This window comes from Acomys minous (genome assembly GCF_964271855.1).
Source record: "Acomys minous genome assembly, chromosome: 13".
NCBI classification, from domain to species: domain Eukaryota; kingdom Metazoa; phylum Chordata; class Mammalia; order Rodentia; family Muridae; genus Acomys; species Acomys minous.
This window is the reverse complement of record NC_140495.1, coordinates 109,274,508-109,298,125: the sequence shown is the minus strand read 5'-3', so window position 1 is coordinate 109,298,125 and position 23,618 is coordinate 109,274,508. Positions and strand designations below refer to the sequence as shown.

Below are 23,618 nucleotides of genomic sequence, written 5' to 3'. Positions count from 1 at the left end.
GAGGGTGTCAGAGAGAAGAGGGCATCAGATCCCATTATAGATGGCCACCCTGTTGGTTGCTGGGAATTGGGCTCAGGACCTCTAGAAGAGCAGCAGTGTTCTGAACTGCTAAGCTGTCTCTCTCCAGCCCTGGAAGCACTTTTTTTTTTTTAAAGCAAAGGCATCATGAAACACTGCTGACCCGACACACAGCTTTCTGCACACACCACGCTGAATCTCACACATTTAGCAGGTGTGTCAGTGAACCCAAGAGGAAGGAAACCCTTTCATCACCACAGCCAATAGCTCTCAGTCTTCAGAAGCCAACATTTATGGTGTCAGAGTGCAACAGTAAGAAATTCACACCAATCTACCTGGGGGAAGTCCTTTCTAGGGCCCAGATTCTTTTGCTCTGAAATAAGACACTAAAGAAAGGCTGCATTCGATGCCCTTGCTGCTCTGTGACCTGGAACTTCAACTCTCCTTGATAAAATTTTTCAATGACTCCAAACAAATACTGGTGAGAGCTGAGTCAGAAAACCCTTAAGCAGCATCTGGGAAGATGGCTCACTAAGGCTGTGCTGAGTAAAGGAGAGCGTAAGACTTGCATGGGGGCATGTCTCCTCAGAAGCCAGCTAGACTGATCCACACAGGGATGACAGAAAGACAGACTGATGTACTCAGTGAGGACAAACAGGACAGACAAAGGCACTGTTTTAAGTGAGGTGGAAGGCAGGGCTGACACCTACTTGAGCAGCTGTGTACATAGTAAATAGATAAAGAACCCTTAAGGAAATGGCCTTAACCAAGAAGGGTCCACACCAGACGAGCTCACAGCTGAGGTGGGGTTTTACTCACAGCAGACCTAACACTATGGTTCTAAGAGTGCCACCAACTGCTCCAATCCTCTCAGTCCTGTGAAGTGGACACTCATCCATTTTACCTATGCAGAAATGGGGTGGCACCAGGCATAGTAGCCCACGGCTCTAATCCCAGCACACTCCGGAGGCAGAGGTGGATTGCTGTGAGTTTGACAAAGCAAGTCCAGGACAGCCAAGGCTACACAGAGAAACCAAAAACAAACAAACAAAACAATCAACAAAACAAAAACCTCAAGTGGGCTGGAACGTGCTCCTCCAAAGGTCCTGAGTTCAATTCCCAGCAACCACATGGTAGCTCACAAGCATCTATAATGAGACCTGGTGCCCTCTTCTGGTGTGCAGGTATACATGTAAAGCAGAACACTGTAAACATAATAAATCATTTTTTAAAAAGTCCTCAAGTCTTAGGTCACACAGAAGGTCGCGTCACTAAACATTTCTAATTTCAAAATATAAAAACAAAAGGAAACCCTGACTTTAGTGCTATTAAGCAAATGCCTGACTCAAGTCTTCTAGACTATGGCAAAACAAAGGGCAAGTAAAACTCACTAAGCACCCAGATGGGGAAGAAGGCAGAGCCCACGGGTTCACAATAGCAGGCAGGGCACTCCTGCCTAGGGCCAAACCATCATCTTGGCATACTCTTGGCACAGCGGGAAGCACAAGCTCAAGACAGGACAGAGCTGGGTCGGACGCACATGCCTTTGATCCCAGCAGAGACAGGCACATCTCTATGCCTTGGAGACCAGACTGATCTACAAAGTGAGTTCCGGGACAGCCAGGGCTACATAGAGAGGCCTTGCCTCAAAAAAAACAAAACAAAACAAACAAAAAAAAACCCAAAAAACAAACCAAAAAACAAAAAAACAAAAACAAACCTAAAAAGACAGGGCAGAGAATGAACTGACTGCTAACTTAGGTCTTTTGTCATTGCCAGGGAAACCCACAATAGCACCGTGGCAAGTGTCAACCACCATTACAGGGACAGACTGCAAGCTGTCTAGGCTCAGTGACCCCACTTTTAACCTCACGGCGAGTAGAGGCCTCTAAATCTAAGGTAACCATCACATGTAGGCAGTAACTCAGGAATACAAGCCACATGGAAGACTCAAGACCTCAGACCAGCAGCCCCATGCACTGACTCAGGTGAGAGCCCACGCATGAGCTGCTCTTAGCCTGAGGATTTACTGCGTTGCATTTTGCCTGCCTCCTTCTCTTTGTCTGTCAGAGAGCCTAACAGGCAGCGTTCTGGACAAGAACACACAAGAGTACTTAATAAGAAATTCCCATCGCAAAATAATTCAACAAAACTTTGCATGCATTTGCATTTGAGTTCTTACTTCCCATCTTGTGAGTTTCTGAATTGAGGGTGATCTTACATCAGTGTGCTCATTCGGCCGGGAGATAGCTGCCTGTGAGCCAAGGTTTACATGGTGAGCTCCAGAACAGGCAGGGCTACACAGTGAGACCCTGCCTCGGCAAACAAAACAGACACAAACAGCTCGTAAGTTAAAAAGAAACTACCACAACCTTAAATTCATGCCCCTAGACTCATGCTGCACAAGGTAACTTTGCTTCAGCAGGTGTAGTGGTGCTGTTTTCAAACCACACTGTGTTGGGGGCGGGGTGGGGGTGGGGTGGGGTGGGGCGTAAGAACACACTTGTAATCCCAGGACTTGAGACTGATCTCTGTGAGTTAAGAGGCCGAGCTAGTCGTCCAGGAAGGTTAGACGTACATAGCAGACACCCTGTTTAGAGAAACACAAACCTCAAACACTGTGGTCCTTCTGCCACACCCTTTGTGGTAGGGACTGTGGCCTAGTGAAAGTAGTCACAAAGAAATGATGCTGACTAACACACCAACGCAGGCCCCAGTGACAGGGAGGCTTCAGAGCGTTCAGGCAGAGACATGCAAGCACGTTGCTAGTCACTGCCCCATACAGAAGATCATTGCTTTATACAATGTGCTTTCTAGGCTCAGAGGTCCCGCACACACCCATCTGCATTTCAGAGATTTGTCTGAAAAAATGCAGTGTTTAAATATACTGTATGTTCTGAGACTGCAGTATAATCACACCCTTTCCTCCCGCCAAGCCCTCCCTTCACTCTCTCAAGTGGGGGCTTTGACTTCGACCTGGTGGCAGCACACCTCCTCTCAGCTAGAGAGCCAGGCCCTCCTTACACACTTCAGACAAGGCAGTTTACAGCAGTATTCTACCCAAGCCAGAACCTTTTGTTTCTAACTCAAGGCTTGCTCCTGGACACCGAGCATCTTATAAGGAACATTAAAGGCAACTTCTATGTCTGAGAGTCAGCTCAGAGGTTAAGAGAGCTGGCTGCTTTTGCAGAAGACTGGGCTTGGTCCCCAGCACTCATGCAACTCCAGTTCCATGGAGAGTTGATATCCTCTTCTGGCTTCTGAGACAGACAGACAGACAGACAGACAGACAGACAGACAAAAACAAACACACACACACACACACACACACACACACACACACACACACACGGACGGCAAAACACTCATGCACATAAAAATTAAAATATTTAAGGTGAGGTGGGGTAGGAGGGTGCACACTTTTAATCCCAGCTCTCAGGGACGCCATGTCTCTGAGTTTAGGCCAGCCTGGTCTATGTTGTGAGTTCCAGGGCAGCCAAGGTTACACACTAGAACCCTGTCTCAAAAAACAACCAAACCAAAAAGAATGCACTTTCCCCCCCCAAAAGGAGTTAAAACAATTATACTTGCTTACTGTATGTGTGTGACGCTCACATGCTGCAGCCCTGTGGCCTGGCTCCTTCCTTGCCACATGGGGCTCACGGTACAGAAGTGAGCTCACTGGCTGCAGGCTCTTTCTCCACGGAGCCATCTCACTGGCGTGAAGAGAGAGACGAGACGTACTAACTTGTAAAAAGGAGCCTAGGACAGTGGCCCATACATTAATCCCAGCACTCGCAGGAAAATGGAAGACTTCTAGGCTACTCTGGGCTACAGTGAAAAAAGGGCAAAAAAGCTGGGAGAGGCAGCAGACAGAGCAGCAAGACAGCCGTGTGGAAGCCATGGCTGTGCAATCACAGGTGAGGGGGGAGGAGGGAAAGCCTCACATCACCTGACTAGTGGAGGTGTGCTACAAAAGACTTGAAGGCGGCATGATGGCAGCTCACATGGAGCCCAATGTGGGGCACACTGTGGGCTGGAAGCCTGGTAAGGGAAGGTTCACTTCCAGCTGCAGAGAAACAGAGCTGTGTAAGTAACTGCTGTGCATGCACAGGAAGCCTTAGTAACCAAGGGTCGAGTTTCCACGTGGACCTGCCCCAGGCTTGTGTCTGTGCGGCTGATCCTCACTTGGTGCTGCTGTTGCGGGAACGCGGGCCTGCCTGCAGACACAAGCCACTCTGTGTGCCTCTGAAGGCCAGCCTGCTTCACCTCTGCTCGAGAGATGGACAAGACGGCAGCAAACGCACCGACACTAGGGCAGAGCAGCCACTGCCATGCCTGTCCTGCCACGGCCACCTGGCACCTTCTGAAACAGAAGGGAAACACACCGCCCCTCCCTGCAGCTGCTTTCCTCAGAGCAACAAGACAAGTAACTAACAGCGAAGAGAAAACCAAATCCCACTATACACACTGCTAACTGCAGCAATGGAAGGTACAAGTGAAAGAGGCTCCTCACTATAAGCTAAGGACAGCCTGGGCTACACATAGAGGTCCAGGCCAGCCTGGGCTAAATCCAGAAATTCCGTTTCAAAACAAAACACAATTTAAAAGATACAGTAAAAGCTTCCCTGAGAATGCCATGGAGCACATGTGTGTAATCCTAGCATTTGTAGTCTAGGGCAGCAGTTCAATGCTGGAGCTGGAGGTTGCTCAGTGGTTAGCATGCCTTGCTCTTGCTGAGGATTTGGGTTTAGTTCCCTGCACCAACACTGAAGCTCACAGCGTGTACAGCTCCAGTTCCAGGGGATCGGACACCTCTTTCCACCTCTAAGGGCTCTTGCACGCACATAGTACACACATAGTTATAGTCAAGCGCATATACCTTCACATACAAATTAAGTTTTGGGCTTTTTGTTTTGTTTTGTTTTTTGGTTTAGTGGCAGCCTGAGGTATAATGCAGTTACAACAGCCTGAGCTTCCGCGCACATGCACACACACTCTAAGATACAGCTTAGAGTGTGTGTCTCGCACACAAGAAACCCTGGGTTTTATCTCCAACAAAAGGGAAAGAGGAAGGTGAGAAGGCAGGGGAAGGAAAAAGGGAAGGACACAACTGGCAAGGGTGGTGCCACATGCTCACAGGCAGAACCCTTGGGTGCTGGAGGCAGAGAGTAGGAGGTCATTGGTCACTCTTAGCTACACAGGGTTGGAACAGCCTGGGCTACACCACATCTGTCTCAAAGGGAGGGTTGCTGGAGAGGAGCTCACTCTCACAAACCCAGGTCAAGAGACTGGCGTCCCCTGTGGTCTCCAAAAGCATTACATGCTGGCAGTGTGCAGACAGGCAAAAGCCCACCCACACAAAATAATACAGTAAGTTACAAGGAGGGGACTGGGAAGGAACCAGTGAGTTTTCCTGGGCCGTAAGGAGTAGGAACGAGAGGGCAATGCAAGGTATTGAGCTGTGAGGGTGAGCAGAGATCTGCTGGGAAGAAAGATTTCCCACAATGACAAAAGGAGCGAGGACACAGAGACACACAGCTGTGTAGCATCTCTGGGAATGGTGTGGGGATGGGGGTTGGCCAGGCTCTAAGGTATCTTCATCTTCTGCCAAGGAATCTGCCTCTATTACAGCAGGCACAGGCAGATGATGCCACGTAAGTGCTACAAAACATTCTTTCAGACTGTAAAAATATCCAAAGTCTCCATGGGACGAGTATGAGAACACAACTTCCAGAGTGAATGATGTAATAATACCTACGGCCCTCCTCACTCCAGACAGTCAAGAACTCCTCAAAAGGCACAGGCTGCAGCAGAACCCACAGGAAATGTCTTGTGCTTAAGAAGGGTAGAGGTGGGCTGGAAAGATGGCTCAGAGGTTAAGAGCACCGTCTGCTCTTCCAGAGGTCCTGAGTTCAATTCCCAGCAACCACATGGTGGCTCACAACCATCTATACCCTCTAAAGCCTTCTTCCAGTGGATAGGTGTACATGCAAATAGAGCACTCATATACATAAAATAAATAAAATCTTTTTTAAAAAAATTTTAAAAGGGTGGAGGGAACAGATGACCACTTGTGGGTTTTGTCCAATTACTAAGGAGGCTGTTGATGGAGAGGTCAGCTTTTTAATCCCAGCCTAAGGAACACCCACATAATCAGTTTAAAAAAAAAAAAAAAGACAGCCAGGCATGGTGGCACACGCCTGTAATCCCAGCACTTGGGAGGCAGAGGCAGGCGGATCGCTGTGATTTCGAGGCCAGCCTGGCCTACAAAGTGAGTCCAGGACAGCCAGGGCTACACAGAGAGACCCTGTCTCAAAAAAAAAACAAAAAACAAAACAAAACAAAAGACTTGAAGCGCTGAAAGCATCCCATACAGGCAACTGAGAGCAGAGAGCAGCTGATGCCTCACAAGCAGGAACTAGAGGGTAAGATGCAGCTGAACAGAAGGAGGAAGACTGTAAAGGCTGCTGCTTGTTCACTGGCGGTGTAGTGGGCAGAGCATGGCCTAAGCAGAGTAAACATCACTGTTAAAAAGTAGGTTCCGGGCACAGTAGCCCACGCCTTTAATCCCAGCACTTAGAAGGCAGAGGCAGGCAGATCTCTGTGAGTTTGAGGCCAGCCTGGTCTACAGAGGGAGTTCAAAACAGCTGGGGTTGCACAGAGAAACCCTGTCTCAAAAAACCAAACAAAAAGTGAGGCAACAATAAGAGCAGGAGGTGTTAGTATTGAGTAAGTCTCAGGGATGGGAGAAACACCCACAATTTGTACGCTGTTTGATCTTCCCAACTTCTGTCTAGGGACGGGTTTAACAAGGCCTGCAGTCAGTCTTCTGACAGTGCCCATGGGTTACACAGCGAGGCCGGCACCCCCAAGAAACAGCTGTCTCTCATGCTGGGCATACCTCACACAATTAAAGTTCAAGTTCTAGGGTCAAAGGAAGTGCAATAGGCTGGGCCAGTGTGTCGGTCTCAAGGCATTTACCTGCACGGCTAAGGCCATGCCGCTACTGCACCACATTCAGTGGCTTCACGAGCAACGGCATGACGCTTACAAGGGGCCGCCTTGTCCTTTGGTCTGGGCTGCATGAGGACATAATACTCACCTCCGTAGTAGAGTCCCGTGGCAGTGCACATCCGCCACTGTCCCTGGTACATTCCTGCTCTGCTGGGGCTGCACATCTGGACGCTGACATCTGCAATCTCTTGGGGCTCTAGTGATCTCACCATCACCATGTTCACATGTCCAAACTGGTCTCCCCCGACATATTTAAGACAAACCCCTGGAGGCCAGGCCTCTGCCCCTGAGTTCAAGCAAAAGGAGGAAAAGTGTTAGGCAGTTATCCGTCCCACTCTGGAAGAGGCCAAGACTACCTACCCTCTGTCCCTGAGCAACTAATGTCTCCTGCATTCAGCAAAGGGAATTTGAGGGTGGGAGAAACGGTTCAGTGGTAACTGCACTTACTACAAAGCCTGATTAACTCAGCTTGACTCCCTGAATGCACATAAGAGAAATCACCTCCCTCAAGGTGTGCTTTGGCATACTCAAGCCCCTACCCCACCCCCTGTGTGTTTTAAATGATTTATCTTTATTTTATATGAATTGGTGTTTTCATGCACGTGTGTCTGTGTGAGGGTGTTGGATCTCTTGAAGCTGGAGTTCCAGACAGTTGTGAGCTGTCATATAGGTGCTGGGAATTGAACCGGGTCCTCTGGAAGAGCAGCCAGTGACCTTAGCCACTAAGCCATCTCTCCAGGCCCCAAATGAATGTTTTTTAAAAAGGAATTGTGAGACATCAACTGCCTGACCAACGTCTACCTTTATAAGTTGGCAAATGTCACTGAGGAAATCGTTCCTCCTGACCTGCCAGGTGACCCTGAAAAAGGTCACACCATGCTGACTCCTACAAGCCCAAGAATGCCCACAGGAAGGAGGCCAAGCCCACATATTTCCTATTAAAGGAAATATGTAGGCAGCCATTTCACTTGAATTTTTAAAGTAAAAACAAGGCCAGGTCTGTGGTATAAGCCTGTAGTATCAACATTCAGGATTTGAGGCAAGAGTATTCTGAGTTTGAGGCTAGCCTGGCCTACATAGCAAGTTCCAGATCACACCAGCTAAAGCATCAGCCTTTGCTTCAAAACAAGGAAGGGAGTAAATAGTCTGTTCCAGTATTTCCTAGAGACAAGAGGATGAAATACTCATGGAATGACATCTCTATGCTATTCTCTCTTAAGACAGTGTTTTAGGGTCAGGGCACTAGGTCAGTCAGTAAAGAGCTTGCTTTCTAAGCACAAGAACCACACCCTTAGTTGCAGCACTTGGGAGGCAGAGGCAGGTAGATCTCTGTGAGTTCGAGGCCAGCCTAGTCTACAAAGAGTCCAGGACAGCCAGGGCTCTGTGTAACAGAGAAACCCTGTCTCAAAAAACCAAAACCAATCAAACATACAAACAGAATGAACCCCAGAACTCATGTACAAAATGCTGGTAGGGACTGGGAAGATGGTTCAGCAGCTACAGTGCCTGCTGACCAAACAAGAGGACTAAAATTCAAATCCCCAAAGTCAGGTAAATGCTATTAGACATGGTAGCCCTCCTGCAATTTCAGTCTTAGAAGAAACAGGCCCCTCAGAAAAGGCTGGCCACCAGGGAGTAAGATGTGAACTCAGGGTTTGAGAGAACGTGACTCAAATCTAAGGTGGAAGATCCATAAACCTAGAGCCCCCATTAGAATGTATGTGCACAGGCACCCCCATACATGTGCACCCTCACACAAATGTGCAAATACACATTCATAAACACATACATGTACACTAAAGATATGAAAAAATAATAAAAAAGGCTGGGCAGGGGCTGGAGAGATGGCTCAGCGGTTAAGAGCACTGTTTGCTCTTCCAGAGTTCCTGAGTTCAATCCCCAGCAACCACACTGTGGGTCTCAACATCCATACTGGGATCTGTTGTCCTCTTCTGGCGTGCAGGTGTACATGTAGATAGAGCGCTTACATACATACATACATACATACATACATACATCTTTAAAAAAATAAAAAAGGCTGGGTATAGTGGCATGTGCTTGTCATATCAGTCACAGATGGACAAGACATGGATCAGTCAGCCAGCCTAGCCTTCCAGGCAGGACACACTTCAGTAAAGGGCTGTCTCCAAAAAAAGTAGACAGTACTGGCCTACGCACATACAATCAGCTCATGTTGCCTGGTTTAATTCTGGGATCCTTAATTATAAACTACCCAGGGGCCTGTGAGACTGTCTAGGTGTCATGTTCAAAGAATGAGAGGGAAGATCCAAAGGACGGGGATCTCTCCTGTAAAGTGAACTGTGGTCCAGGAGCAGCAGCTTTAAGAGGAGGGAGCAGCACCACCAGGCTTCAGAGCATTGATTTCCTCTTCCGTAACTGTGGTATGTGCTCCCTTCTTTTCTTCAAGATTTGTTTATTATTATGCATACAGTGCTCTTCCTGCATGTACACCTGCAGGCCAGAAGAGGGCATCAGATCACATTATAGATGGTTGTGAGCCACCATGTGGTTGCTGGGAATTGAACTCAGGACCTCTGGAGGAACAGTCAGTGCTCTTAACCTCTGTGCCATCTCTCCAAACCCCACTTTACTTTTCCCCTGAGACAGGGTTTCTCTGTATAGCTTTAGCTGTCCTCAAACTCACTCTATAAACCAGGCTGGCCTCAAACTCACAGTAATCTACCATCACACCTAGCCTATTTTTGGTTTTTAGAGACAAGGTTTCTCTGTGTAGCCCTGGTTGTCCCAGAACTGGCCTCAAAGTCAGAGATCCTCTGTCTCCAGAGTGCTGAGATTAAAGGTGTGCGCCACCATGCCCAGCTAAGGTACTCCCTCTTTTAAAACTAGCCCACACCTACCATCCCAGCAATGAAATAAAATGTAACAGGAGGATTAGTGCCAAGTGAAGCCTGGGTATACTGACATACGAAACACTATCTTAAAAAGGTAGTGATGGCGGTGGAGAGACATGTGACCAGCAATCAGAGAGCACGCAGCTCTGACAGAGGACAGTCTGGCTCCCAGCACCTAGCAGCTCACAACTGCCCTCACTGCGGCTCTATGGGATCTCACATTTTCCTCTGGCCTCTTCAGGCTCTAATACACAAACCTGCACTCAGACACACGTCTATGCACAATTTAAAAATTTGAAATATTGCTTAATCCAGGAGTTCAGGGCCAGTCTAGGCAGCATGGCCAGGTGGAAAACAGACAGCTAGCCAACTGCTCCCTTAAGTTAACAGTTTAAAGGGCAACCAGGGTTGGCAGGAAGGTGCTGACACACTGGCGCGGCTCCCCCCCACCCAGAGGTACCTGTAACAATGTCTGTTAGCACAAACATGCAAGCAGCTATGTTTCATGAACCTCTAAGAAAAAAAGGTCAGCCACGACCGTGAGTGTGAGGCTTGGCTGTTCCAGGCAGACAGCCTGAACCGCTGGGACCCACACAACAGCATGCTGCTGTATTCAGAGGGACACATCAAAGGGTAACATTTACTGGTTTAGGTAGGGTCCTCCTCCTCCTGGACACTCCTGAAAACTGTGCCTGCTCAATGTGGTGCATGAAGCATCTCTTGGAAGAACAAGTGAAGCGGTACCTACTATCAACTCCAAAGTGTAATGCCATCAGAGTCAAGACCTAAACACCAGCCTTCTGAGCTACCAATGGTGGATTTCTACCTCTCCTTGTCACAATGCCAGGACAGGTGACCGACAAAGTAAGGACATGGGGTCCTCAGCATGGTGGCACGTGTCCCTAGTCCCATCACTGAAGGACAGAGGGATCACAAGCTCAAGGCCTACCAAGCTATCCAACAAGACGCTGCTCTGAAAGCAGATCTGCTGCACTGCAGGGGGGAAGGGCATACTGAGCGCTGTCTGGATTGCCTGAAATCTAGAGCTGGGACAGCCAAGTAGGTCTCCATGACAAGTTGGTAGGTCTTTCTAGAACACAAGAAAGCTCATATGTGCTTTATGACTTTGGAAATTAAGTTCCACATATGATTAAGGTAGTAATGCTGTTATTGTAGAATATTACTTTATTAAATCAAACAACAACCAACCACCATCCCACTGTTCTGCCATGTGCCAATTTTGAGATAACAGTATCACACATTCACTCACTCTCTCCTCCCTCCTTCTTTCTCTCTCCCTCCCTGCCCCCACCGAAACAAAGACATCCAGTAGCTCCAGAAAGCCTGGGCATGAACACAGGTCTGTGGCTACTGGTGTCTGGAGATGCGTGAACACACACACGATGTGCAGAAGACAAGTCTCCACAGGGGGGCTCTAGTGGCCTGGTGTGGGGGCACTACCCCATGGAGACAGTCTGCAGTTCCCTCCACATCCAGCAAGGCAACCACAACATGCTACAATGTGATAAATAAGCACAGGCAAATATCTTCTCTGTAATCAGCCTGAGAAAAAGGGGAGAAAGTTGCCTGTTTTAATCATCTGAAAGAAGAAAATGGGGGAGGAATCGCAGCCACAGAGCAAGTAGTTACACAGTGATTGATACCTTACCTCAGGAGGGAAGGAGGGCGGGGGACAATTGGGCCTTTTCAATTTCCTTTCCAAAGTCTAGTTTCATTTTCATTTCTATGCAGCTCTAACACACACATGACCGTGCGCACATGCAAGCTGCTCATGTGGAAATCACAGCTGCATCTGTGAACACCCAAGAGCAACCCCTGACAAGTGTGGCTGAGGCGTGTGTCGGGAAACTAAGCTGCAAAATGATTACAAAGAAAATCTGTTTACATTTTTTTTAGTGTATGTGTGTGTGTGTTTGAGACAGAGAGAGGGTATGTGTTTGAGACAGTGTGTGTGTGTGTGTGTGTGTGTGTGTGTGTGTGTGTGTGAGAGAGAGAGAGAGAGAGAGAGAGAGAGAGAGAGAGAGGGAGAGAGAGGGAGAGAGTGTGTGTGTATTTGAGAGAGACAGTGTGTGTGTGTGTGTGTGTGTGTGTGTGTCTGTGAGAAAGTGTGTATCTGTGTGTTTGAGAGAGAGAGAGTGTGTGTGTGTGTGTTTGAGAGAGACAGTGTGTGTGTGTGTGTGTGTGTGTGTGTGGTCACACATGCCATGCTAAGAATTGAGCCCAGGCCTTCTGTATTGAAGGTAAACTCTACCAGGCAAGTTACATGAGTAAGTACCTAGCCCTACTTACATCTTTTGTTTTGTTTTGGGTTTTGGTTTTTTGAGACAAGGTCTCTCTGTGTAGCCTTGGCTGTCCTGGACTCACTTTGTAGTCCAGGCTGGCCTTGAACTCACAGTGTCGCTTGCCTCTGCTTCCCAAGTGCTGGGATCAGAGGCGTGTGCCACCACGTCCAGCTCTACTTACATCTTTACTGAGAAGACTCTACAGCAAGAAAGTCTCAATCCCAGAAGCATGCATCTCATAGTTAAATGGCAAGGGCTGATTTGAAGCATGTGAAGCTAGCCTCTCTGGGCAGTTAGTTACTGGGACAGCTACGTGCAGTCATTACATACCTCACCCTGTGTGTGCTAGTCTGGCAGCTGAAGCGAGAGGCGCCATGGCAACTACTATGCACCTAACCCTCCCCTTGAGCTCTTTTCTCTAGAAGCAGGCATGAGTGTGAGTCAGGAACCAGACATGGCTGGAGCCTACCCTGTTTCTACACTAATACTCTATTTCCTGAAGACACAGGCAAACAGTACAATGCTGAGTACAAACCAGCACACAGCCATGTCTTCTAGTAACTCACTCCCTGTGCAGCCCCTAGTCAAATGGATCCAGGTTGCAGGGATAAAGCTACAGTATATGGGGGCTGGAGAGAAGGCTCAGTGGTTAAGAGTACCGGCTGCTCTTCCAGAGGACCTGGGTTCAATTCCCAGCACCCACATGACAGCACATAACTGTCTCTAAATCCAATATCTGACACCCTCACACAGATATACATGCAGGCAAAACATTAAAAAAAAAAGCTACAGTATACGGGCATCAACTTTAGAAGAATGAAAACCTGTTTGTGCATGGTACCCAGACACAAGAACTGCCTTTCACACACACAAACAGCAGCAGCCTCAACTGTTTTAGGTCAGAAGAAAGGCAGGCTTTGGGGTTCTGAGCTGGTATGCTACCTATCAGAGAGCCTCCCCCACATCAGCAGAGCTATCTACTGAGTAAAAGACGGAGCCAGGCATGGTGGCGCACACCTTTAATCCCAGCATTTGGGAGGTAGAGGCAGATGGATTGCTGTGAGTTCGAGGCCAGCCTGATCTACAAAGCCAGTCCAGGACAGCCAAGGCTACACAGAGAGACCCTGTTTCGAAAAACCAAAAAGAAAAAAGATGGACCAGAGGCATTACAGAAAGCAAAACAGCTACTCTACAGCAAACCAGACTTTGTTACTGCCTCAGGACACTGCCTCCCCCTGCCTGCCTGCCTGCCTCCTTCTCCAGCTCAGGGGTAGTCAGTATCTCCCTACCTTTCCTTTCCATATCCTGGGATTAATAGCACACTCAGCTTCTTCACCTGGTGGTGGGGCATGTCTGCGGCCCAGACTGAGTAGGCCTTGTGAAGTGAAAGACGGCCTGCTTGAGGCTAGTCTGGCTATAGAGTGAGACCTTGTCTCAAAACAAATGGCTAGTAAGGTGGCCAAGTGGGTAAAAGGTGCCTGTCTCAAGCCTGAAAACTGAGCTCAATCCCCAGGACCCACACAATGAAAGGAGATGGGGTGTCATTGGTGCAGCCGTAATACAAAATACATGAAATAAAAACATGTATTTAAGAGCCTGGAGAGCTGGCTGCTCTTCCAAGCCACCCAGGCTCAAATCTGGTTTGTAATTCCAGCTTAGAAGATGGTACTCCCTTTTTCTAGCCCCTTTCAGCATCAAGCATGCACACACTGCAACCAAAACGCCCTTCATATAAATTTATAAAATGCATATTTATTTTAAGAAATACTAAAGAACTCACAAGGTCAGACCATCGCTTCCCTCCTGTAAGTGTGTAAGACACTGGCCTAACCTTACATCAAACTTTCGAATAAATCATAGTTTCCGAACAAATTTCACTCAAAATATTTTTCAGAAGCTAGCATGATGGTGTCTGCCTGTAATCTGAATACCTGGGAGGCAGAGTAGGAAGATTCTCCAAGTCCCCACCTCAAAAAAGTGAAAATACAGCTGGGCATGGTGGCACATGCTTCTAATCCCAGCACTCGGGAAGCAGAGGTGGGCAGATCGCTGTGAGTTCCAGGCCAGCCTGGTCTATAGAGTGAGTCCAAGACAGCCAGGGCTACACAGAGAAACCCTGTCTCAAAACAAGTGTAAAAGAAGAAGAAGCCAGGTAGCTTAGTTTTACAATGAAGCTTAGTTGTTTAGGGGTTAAGATGTTTTTAGATCTTGATAGGTGTTCTAAGTTGATAATGACAAGATGTGATAGAGATTGATTTACATTCAGAATTTTAGATGCACCAAGATAGGAAAGATGTCTTCTTCAAGGTTGTCAAACACAAATAGCCAAAACACTAAGAATGTAACATTTATATAATTCCTGATTGTGTCATGGTTCTTCTTGCCATAGGTAAACTATTGTATATATGTGTAACAATATAAATGTATATGTACAAACATAATTTAAAAAGAAGGTGAAGGAGGAGATGGAGAAGAAAAATCAACATAGAAACTCCTGTCATAGACTTACCAGAATTCTGGATCCGCCATGTTTTTATAAACTGAGTATCAGGAGGAATAGACTCGCCTTCTCCTATGGTGACATCTTCAACAAAGGACATGGAGGGCACGCTGATATTTGGGCTCTCAAAGTCATAATAGGCGCCGATTGCTGCTTGTAAGTTCCTACAGATAAAAAGACAAAAGACTTCAGTATGGTCTAAAGGAGATTATCTGAACTGTCAAGCCTAAGGAAATCCTTTCTTAGATTGATCACAGAGCCAAAGGTACCCACTATCAACCCTCAAAAGCCGCTGCTCACTGCTGAGAAACACGTGGGAAAGCAGACACAGAAGCCGTATGTGCAGCAGGCCACGGCTGTTGACAATGAGACGTATGTGCCACAAGGACAGAAGAGCATCAACTAAGAGCGTCTCCAAGGCCGCGGGTGGCAGCAGAAGCCTCTAACTCCAGGTTTGGGGAGAGGCAGGGAGATCAGCACTTTGCAACTTTGTTTTTAAAAGATTATTTTAAGAACATTATTTTAAATTATGTAGAGGTGTGTGTATGTACACAGCACTGTAGGTGCCCAGAGACCAGAGGTATCAGATCCCCTGCAGGTAGAGTTACAGAGGCTGAGAGCCCATGACATGAGTGCTGGGAACACAGCCTGGGTCCTCTGAGGAGCAGCAAGTATTCCTCACCTCCCCAGCGCCCTCCATAAAGTAAACATGGAAACAGAAAAGCAAGCTTGATGTGCTGGTCCGATGTGCTGGTCTGTGCCTTTAAGGATTAAAGTGCCCGGCGCTTGGGAGGCAGAAGCAGGAGGATCCGGCTGGTCTACATATGGAGTTCAAGGACACTTAGGCGAGACCCTGTCTCCATAAGACAATATAAACAAAACAAACTCACAAAACCCACTTATTTGTTTATTATGCGTGTGGAAGTGTGGGTGTGTACATGCCATGGTTCACAGGTGCAGATCAGAGAACAGCCGGCGGGAGTCAGTTTTCTCACCCCACCATGTGATTCCTGAGGATCAGATTCGGGTCATAAGGTTTGGTGGCAAGCATTCCTACCCACTGAGCCATCTCCAAGGCCTGAGGTCCACTTTTAAAGTACTTTTTTTTTTTTTTTCAAAAGAAATCCACGTACATGAAACAAAATATGCACTGTCCAGCAGGAAACAGAGCCTGCTACCTCTCCCCAACACTTGCACACAGGAACAGTGTCTCTACCAAAGCTCCTGTACGTGCACGCTGCACACACACTGGGTGCTCTCACTTCCCACGGAGACACCGTGCTCACTGCTTTTGGCTATTCTCCCTTGACACTTGGTCTTGAAGGTGACCCTCTCAGTAAGGAGTAGTCTCTGTCAGTGAGTGGGCTCACTGTGGTCACTATACGGTATTCATTCCACCATTTAACTGTGTCTAACCTTCAGCTTTTCCATAGTGCAAGCATATATCACCCTATATATATGCACATTACTTATAGAAATAAATTCATTTATGCAGTACTTCTTAGAGGCTGTACTGTGTTTTCATTGTTGGATACAAACAATGCTCTCACTGTGCGTGTGGCATGGCTGGTTTCCCTGCTGGATAATGGTCAGTGTTTCTTCACTGTGCTGGATTTCTGCCAACATGATAAATAAAATATCTCACTGACATTTTAAAATGCTTTTCTCTTTGCTGGGTGTCATGGTTCAAGCCTCTAAGCACCCAGGAGGACAAGGCAAGAGGATTACAGTTTGCAGCCAGCCTTAGCTAAATACGGAGACTGTCTCCACAAGGTGTCATCGGTCTCCCCTCCCTCCCCTTGCCCCCCCCTTTAAGAGAAGTGGCCACTTTTTTACATGTTTAAGAGATACTAGGGTGCTGGAGAAAGGGCTGGGTGGTTAAGGGCACTTCCTGCTCTTACAGGGAACAGAGGTTCAATTCCCAGCAACTGCGTGGTAGCTTATAACCTGAGATCTAGCTCCAGGGCATCCACACCCTCCTCTGACCTCTGAGGGCACCAGCCAAGCAGGTGGTACACATACGTACATATAGGAAAACACGCATACACATAAAATAATCTTTACATTTTTTTCAAATAAAACTATTTGTGAGGCTGAAGAGATGGTAAAGTGAGTAAAGTCCTTGGTGCATAAGCATGAGAAAGTGAATCAGGACCCTAGAGCCCGTGTGCAGGGCTGGGGTGGACGACAGAGGCAGGAGGAGCTTAGGTTCATGGGTCAGGAGGTCTAGCCACCAGGTGAGCTCAGGGTGAGACACCTTTATCTCTATAAACTGGGTATGATGTCATAAGTCTTTAATCCCAGCACTTGGGAGGCAGAGGCAGGAATATCTCTGTGAGTTCAAGACCAACCTGGTCCACATAACCTGAGTTTCAGGCCACCCACAGCTACATAGTGAAATCCTGACTCACAAAAAGCTGAAGAGCGATGGCCATCCTCCCACCTCTGGCCTCCACACAGACCAGCATGCATACACACTCACCTCAAGAAGCTCTATTGGTTAAGTTGGGTAGGGTACACCGGCCTGTAAACCCTACAACTCAGGAAGAGGAAATAGGAAGACAAAGAGTTCAAGACCAACCCGGACTACATGAAACCTTGTCTCAAAGCAGAAAGAAACAAAGAAGAAAGAAAGAAAAGCAAAATGCTATTTGCAACTTCTTTCTTGGAAGAGCCACCTGGCTAACTACTCATAAGAAGCCAGGCACACGGCCCGGAGTCCTCCCCAACAGAACAGCGTCCAAGCAGGTTTGGTTCAGGTCTCCAGGGCCAGAAACCAAAGGCCACAAAGGCTGTTTAAAGAGCTGTGTCCATGATAGCACGGGTTCTCTTCTGGCCTTCCATCTGAGCTCACCCCAGTTCCCATAGCAGACAATGAGCCAAGCTGCACGCTTCCCGCATGACTCACTGTGCGCCATGGAGCCAGTGGGCTGCTGCACACACACAGTGGGAAACAACTGCACAACACACACCTAGGCACAGCAGATGTTTTCTGGCTAGGGCCTCTGTGCTTGCTTCTCCAGGTGTTTGCATTCTTAGGCAAGCATCATGTGATGGTGGCCAGTCCTATAATCAGTAAGGACTGGAATTGCCACATCAGCCGCCTGCCTGTCCCATGTGTGTGATGAAATTTACATGGAGCAGAGCTGGGCCAGGAGCCAAACTGCACCTGTCCACTCACTGCTGCATACTAAGGCTCGACTTCAGTCTTTCCAGCAGTTTCCTATATGGATAACAATGACCAAAACCGTAATATAAGGCTGGCTATACCGGAGGTAGCCCACAGACAGACTGAGAGCACATAAGCAATCAGCACTACCCGTAAGGACTGAAGGCAAAGTGTGAGAAAATAAGCTTAGTTTTCAATTTGCTCATTTGGAAACACTCAGTATTTTCACTGAAATGTCTTTTTTTTTTTTTAAATGTATAAAGCATTCTGCCTGCATGTGTGTCTATGTGCCAGAAGAGGGCACACAGATGGTTGTGAGCCACTGTGTGGGTGCTGGGAATTGAACTCAGGACCCCTGGAAGAGCAGTCAGTGTTCTTGACCTCTGAGCCATCTCTCCAGCCCCATATCCATCTTTTTGTAAAGACGGACTTTCTACCTTAGTCTCCTGCTCGATTAGCTATAAAGTCAACTGGGAGGAATACGCTCTTACACATCGGGACAATCAGCAGCCTGTGTCCTACCTTACTCGTGAGTGTGCCATCGAGTCAGCCTCCCTGACCACTAAGGAACACTAAGCAGAGCCAAGTCACACTCCCTCACTAGGGAGACACGCCCTCCTCCCTCAACTTCCCCATGAACCCCAATCACGCTCATCTATACATGCTTGGCATAGGTAATTCAGGCAGAAAAAGACCAAGAGTCTTCTGAGAGCCCAAACTTAAAATGAAAATCAAAGTAGAAAACTGGAATGCCAATCAGAGGTGGGAGGGAGCTGACAGGGCAAATCACTTCCAGAGACAGGTGCCTGCAGCTACCAGACACAGCAGGGCACACCTCCTCAGGGTTCTGGTCACGCAGATCACTACCCCAAGCCTGGGCCAGCAGACTAGAAACAGCTCATGCTCAGGGCTGGCATGTGCGTGCCTGTCTCCAAACCGCAGACAGGAAGGACCCTGCTGCAAGAAGGCCTCCACTCCCAGCGTTCCCAAGTGCTTCTAGGCAGAAACACTCTTCAATCCACATTCATTCAGTTAAAAACATTCTGAAGAACAAAGGGTGCTCAATACCACCAAAACCAGCGCAACACCCACTAGGGGGGAGGTGCGACACTATGGTCCTTGCTGCCTGGGAACTGCACCCACCAGATGATTAAAGTGCTATGCTGGGTGTCACTACCACCAAAAAAAATATTTTTTTAATGTTTTTTGTTTTTTGTTCAGACAAGGTCTCACTATGTAGCCCAAGCTGTCCAGGAACTCAGTTAGGTAGCCCAGGTTGGCCTCGAACTCAGAGACTCACTTGCCTGAGTCCCAAGCCCTGGGATTAAAGATGTGTGCTACCATGCCTTGCAAAGACAAAACAAAAAACAAAAACAAACTTTTAAAAGAGCATCACAGACCAGGTGTGAGACACACATGAGTAACCGCAGCATCAGGGCAAGAGGAGCACCACAAGTTCAAGGTCAGCCTGGGCTACATAGCAAGACTGTACATGGTGCGCGGGGGGTGGGGGTGGGGGGATGGAGGGGTGGGGGGTGTTTAGGACTGAAAATGTGTGAGATTTTATTTTTTGGGTTTTCAAGACAGGGTCTCTCTGTGTTAGCCTTGGCTGTCCTGGACTTACTTTGTAGACCAGGCTGGCCTTGAACTCATAGCGATCCGCCTGCCTCTGCCTCCCGAGCGCTGGAACTAAAGGCGTGCGCCACCAAACCTGGCTTAAATGTGTGAATTTTTAAAAACTGTTGTGTTTGTGTTCATTCCAGCATCACAACAATGCAGAAATCAGAAGATTCCTTATTGGGCTTGGTTCTTCCCCAACACCATGTCGATCTGCACAGTGAAGCACGGGCTGGAGAGATGGTTCAGTGGTTAAGAACACTGGGCTCTTCAGAGAATCCTGGTTCAATTCCCACCCACTCTGTGACTAACAGTCGTATCTGTAACTTCAGCCCAAGAGAACTCAATACCCTCTCCTCCCTGCCTCTGTAGGCATACCGTGTGTGTGTGTGTGTGTGTGTGTGTGTGTGTGCGCGCGCGCGCGCGTGCAGGCAAAATGCTCACACACTAAAAAACAATATACAAGAAGCAAACATACAAGCTGGTACTGTGGCACATGTCTGTAAGCTCAATGCTGGGAAGTGGAGACGGAAGGATCAGGATTTCACAGGGCCAGGCTCCATTAACCAAGGTCAAGACTACTTGGGCTACACGAGATCCTACCCCACCATCTCACTAAAGCTAGACATGGTGGTTAACGTCTGTAGTCACAGAACTGAAGAGGCTAAGGTAGAAGGGCTGTCTGGAGTTCAGAGCCAGCCTGGGCTACACAGCAAGTTTTAGGTTACTAGCCTGAGGCACAACAAGACCCTGCTCCCCCCACAAAGGAGAGAGGGTATGAAGGGGACTGGAAAGATGGCTCACCGGGTAGAGGCACTTGCTGCCAGGCCTGAAGACTTGCGTTCCATCACCAGAGCCCACAATGTGGAAGGAGACCTGCCTCTTTGAGAAGCTCTCCTGCCTTCCACCTGCAGCTGTGGCTACCATGTATTTACCCACGCGCGCACACAGTAAATGCAAGAGGAAGGGAGAGAAAAGAGAGAAACCTGAAGAATCCAGAATATACACTATTGGGCTGAGAAAACAACTCAGGGTGGCTGCTCACTATGTACCCACTCAGCTCAGAGCAGTTACATAACCCACAGCTGTGAGTGCACACGCAGGCTGCGCAGCACGCCCTTTATCCCAGTGTCTGCCCTTTGCTCTCAGACCAACACAAGACCATACTGCAAAGAAAGATCAAGATTAGCCCTCAGCAGACTTTCAACAGAAACCACCCTGGATTACCTGGCCAAGTCTCATGTTTGCTTTCACTCAATAACAGGGAGAGAGTCTGAGGAGAACCAGACAGATGGCAGAAAGGGCATTCCATTGTGAACATGGGGAAAGGAGGCCCGGCCTGCGTGCAGGGATCTGGAAGCAGGGAGCCCCAGAAGGAACTCCTGCACTCCAGCTCGGTCAGTCCACGTTCAGACTGCTGACTTAGAGAGCTGGTAAGAAGATGGACTTACGCATGAAAGCCACATGTATAGTAACTTACTGCAGTGCAAAACCTAATGCAAGGTCTGAGTGTAGACTGCACACCACTAACACAAGGCGGCTCCCTGCTGAGTCACTTCCGTCACAAGCCTCTGCTTCCAAGAACTAAAAATGCATGGTTAGAGTAACTCCTTGCTTTGGTCACTGGGCTTAACTTCCCGAAACGATTTACAACCACTGTGTCTATGGTAACTAGAGTTTCTGGAAATGCTGGGACATGAATGTGGAATGCCCAAATGCCGCAGGGTGACAGCACAGAGCATGGCTCAGATCGTGAGTTCTGACACGATCAGGTCAATCTGCAATTAAGGAGAGTTCCAAACTGATCTAACCCTAAGCCTGCCAAAGAGCTATTTCTTAATTAAAAATACAACTTTTGTGGTTTTTTTTTTAAGATTTTATTTATTATAAAAGTATTCTGCCTCTAGGTGTGCCTGCATACCAGAAGAGGGCGCCAGATCTCCTCATCTCATTACAGATGGTGTGAGCCACCATGTGGTTGCTGGGACTGGAACTCAGGACCTCTGGAAGAACAGTGCTATTAATCTCTGAGCTATCTCTCCAGCCTGGGTTTGACTATAAATTGCCAAAAATATCTCAATACATATTCCATTCTATAATCTAGCTCTTACTGCTGTACAAATTATTAGGACATAAAATAAAGGCAGAATTTATGGGCTTTGCTGAGAAATAACATACACCTTTTACAATGTCATTGATTCCAATGTTTCTCTCGTGTCTAGGATTTCCTGCCTCTGAGATCTCTGCACACTGTGCTGCCTGCAGGTACCAGCCTCACAGTGGCTGCAGGTTCATTTCCCCTTAGGGAACATGCTTGCCATACCAGCTCTGGAGATGCTATGAAAGTAAGCCTTGACATACTTTATGGCCACAGCACACAATACTATGCACACTTAACATCTGCAGATGAGGTAAGCAATTGTATGCTCTTTCCTCCAAGCGAGAAGATAAACTAAATTCTTTAGACTGACAAATGTAACCACTGTTACAAAGCACTAGCAAACCGTGACAGGACGTTCAACTCTCACCTCAACTTGGCTGCAACTGGAATCTCAGGTACTAGTCTGAGGATATATGGCTGCTTCCTGGCAGCTATGAAAAGCTACACAGGCTGTGAGTGTGCTGCAGGCTTTCATCCCAGCATTCGGGAGGCACAGGCAGGAGGACAGGCAGATATGATACATGAGGAGCGGATCTAACACAGGAAAAGCCAGTGCCAGGGACCCTACTTGCTCTTCTTCTTCTTCTTTCTAAATTCATTTTAAGATTAAGCCTTTCAATTTCTTTTGTCACTTTGACCAGTATATTTATTATTATATATACAATATTCTGCCCGCATGCCAGAAGAGGACACTAGATTTCATTATAGATGGTTGTGAGCCACCATGTGGTTGCTGGGAATGGAACTCAGGACCTCCCCCCCACACAGGGTCTCTCTGTGTAGCCATGGCTGTCCTGGACTCGCTTTGTAGACCAGGCTGGCCTCGAACTCATAGCGATCCACCTGCCTCTGCCTCCCGAGTGCTGGGCTTAAAGGCGTGCGCCACCACTGCCCGGCCACAAACAGTGCTCTTAACATCTGAGCCATCTCTCCAGCCCCCAGGGATCCTACTTCTGACCTCCATGGCACCTGCACTTGTGTGTACTATTAGTAAGCAAGTGGGTGCCCATGTGTGTGTGTGCGCGCGTGTGTACACACACACACACACACACACACACACACACACACACACACACACGAGCTACACATTGAGACCATCAAGAAGAAGGCTTATTCAGCCGGGCGTGGTGGCGCACGCCTTTAATCCCAGCACTCGGGAGGCAGAGGCGGGCGGATCGCTGTGAGTTCGAGGCCAGCCTGGTCTACAAAGTGAGTCCAGGACAGCCAAGGTTATACAGAGAGACTCTGTCTCGGAAAAAAAAAAAAAAGGCTTATTCAGGTAAAAGCACTTGTTGGCAAACATGATGAGCTGAGTACAATCTGTGAGATCACATGATAGAAGAAGAGAAGCAGGCTGTCCTCTGACTTGCACATGAGAGCCTTGTCCCACATGTGTACACACAAAACAGACATGATAACCAAATACATATGGGGTTCTTTTTGAGGGAGAGGGATGTGTTGCTTTGGATTTTTGAGACAGGGTCTACTGTGTAGCTCAGGCTGGTCTGGAATTCTTGCTCTAACACAAGCAGCTTGAGAAGACCATGCTGCTGCAATGGTCCTCACCGTGTCCCAGCTCTAAGGCTGCTGAAGGGTCAGGGGAGGCCAGGGAAGCATATGGTCCACACTAAGTTCAAGGCCAGCACAGGCTGCAAACAACTCTATCAGCAGGCCCTCTGGGGACAGGCAGCCCTGGGCTCTGGCCTGTGCTACTGCTCCTGTGTCCATGCACATACCCTTGGTGCTGACAGTAACTCTGCAGCTATGGAGAAAGATGTCCTTGTTCTCTCTGCAAGGCTTAGGAGTGGCATATCAGGATGCTCGAGACTAATCATAAATGCGCAGGGAAAAAGTTTATGCAGCCCATAATGGACTCTGATGCAGTGTTCATAGGGTGCAGGGCAGTAATGGCTCTGGAACACGCTGGCAGATTGTCACAAACCTGCACAATTTAGCATAC

General features: G+C 48.0%; 1 protein-coding gene across 5 annotated transcripts in view; it reads right to left on the bottom strand.

Annotated features, from left to right (window-relative positions):
• ILRUN (inflammation and lipid regulator with UBA-like and NBR1-like domains) overlaps positions 1-23,618 on the bottom strand; it is a 65,133-nt gene that overhangs the window by 25,739 nt on the left and 15,776 nt on the right. For 4 of the 5 annotated variants that reach the window (XM_084754183.1, XM_084754181.1, XM_084754182.1 and 1 more), the window contains exons 2-3: positions 14,721-14,875; positions 7,124-7,321 (exon numbers count right to left, since the gene is read on the bottom strand). In XM_084754183.1, the coding sequence (XP_084610309.1) occupies positions 7,124-7,321; positions 14,721-14,875 (353 nt within the window). The remainder of the gene's footprint in view (positions 1-7,123; positions 7,322-14,720; positions 14,876-23,618) is intronic. The other variant, XM_084754184.1, reaches the window with a different exon arrangement.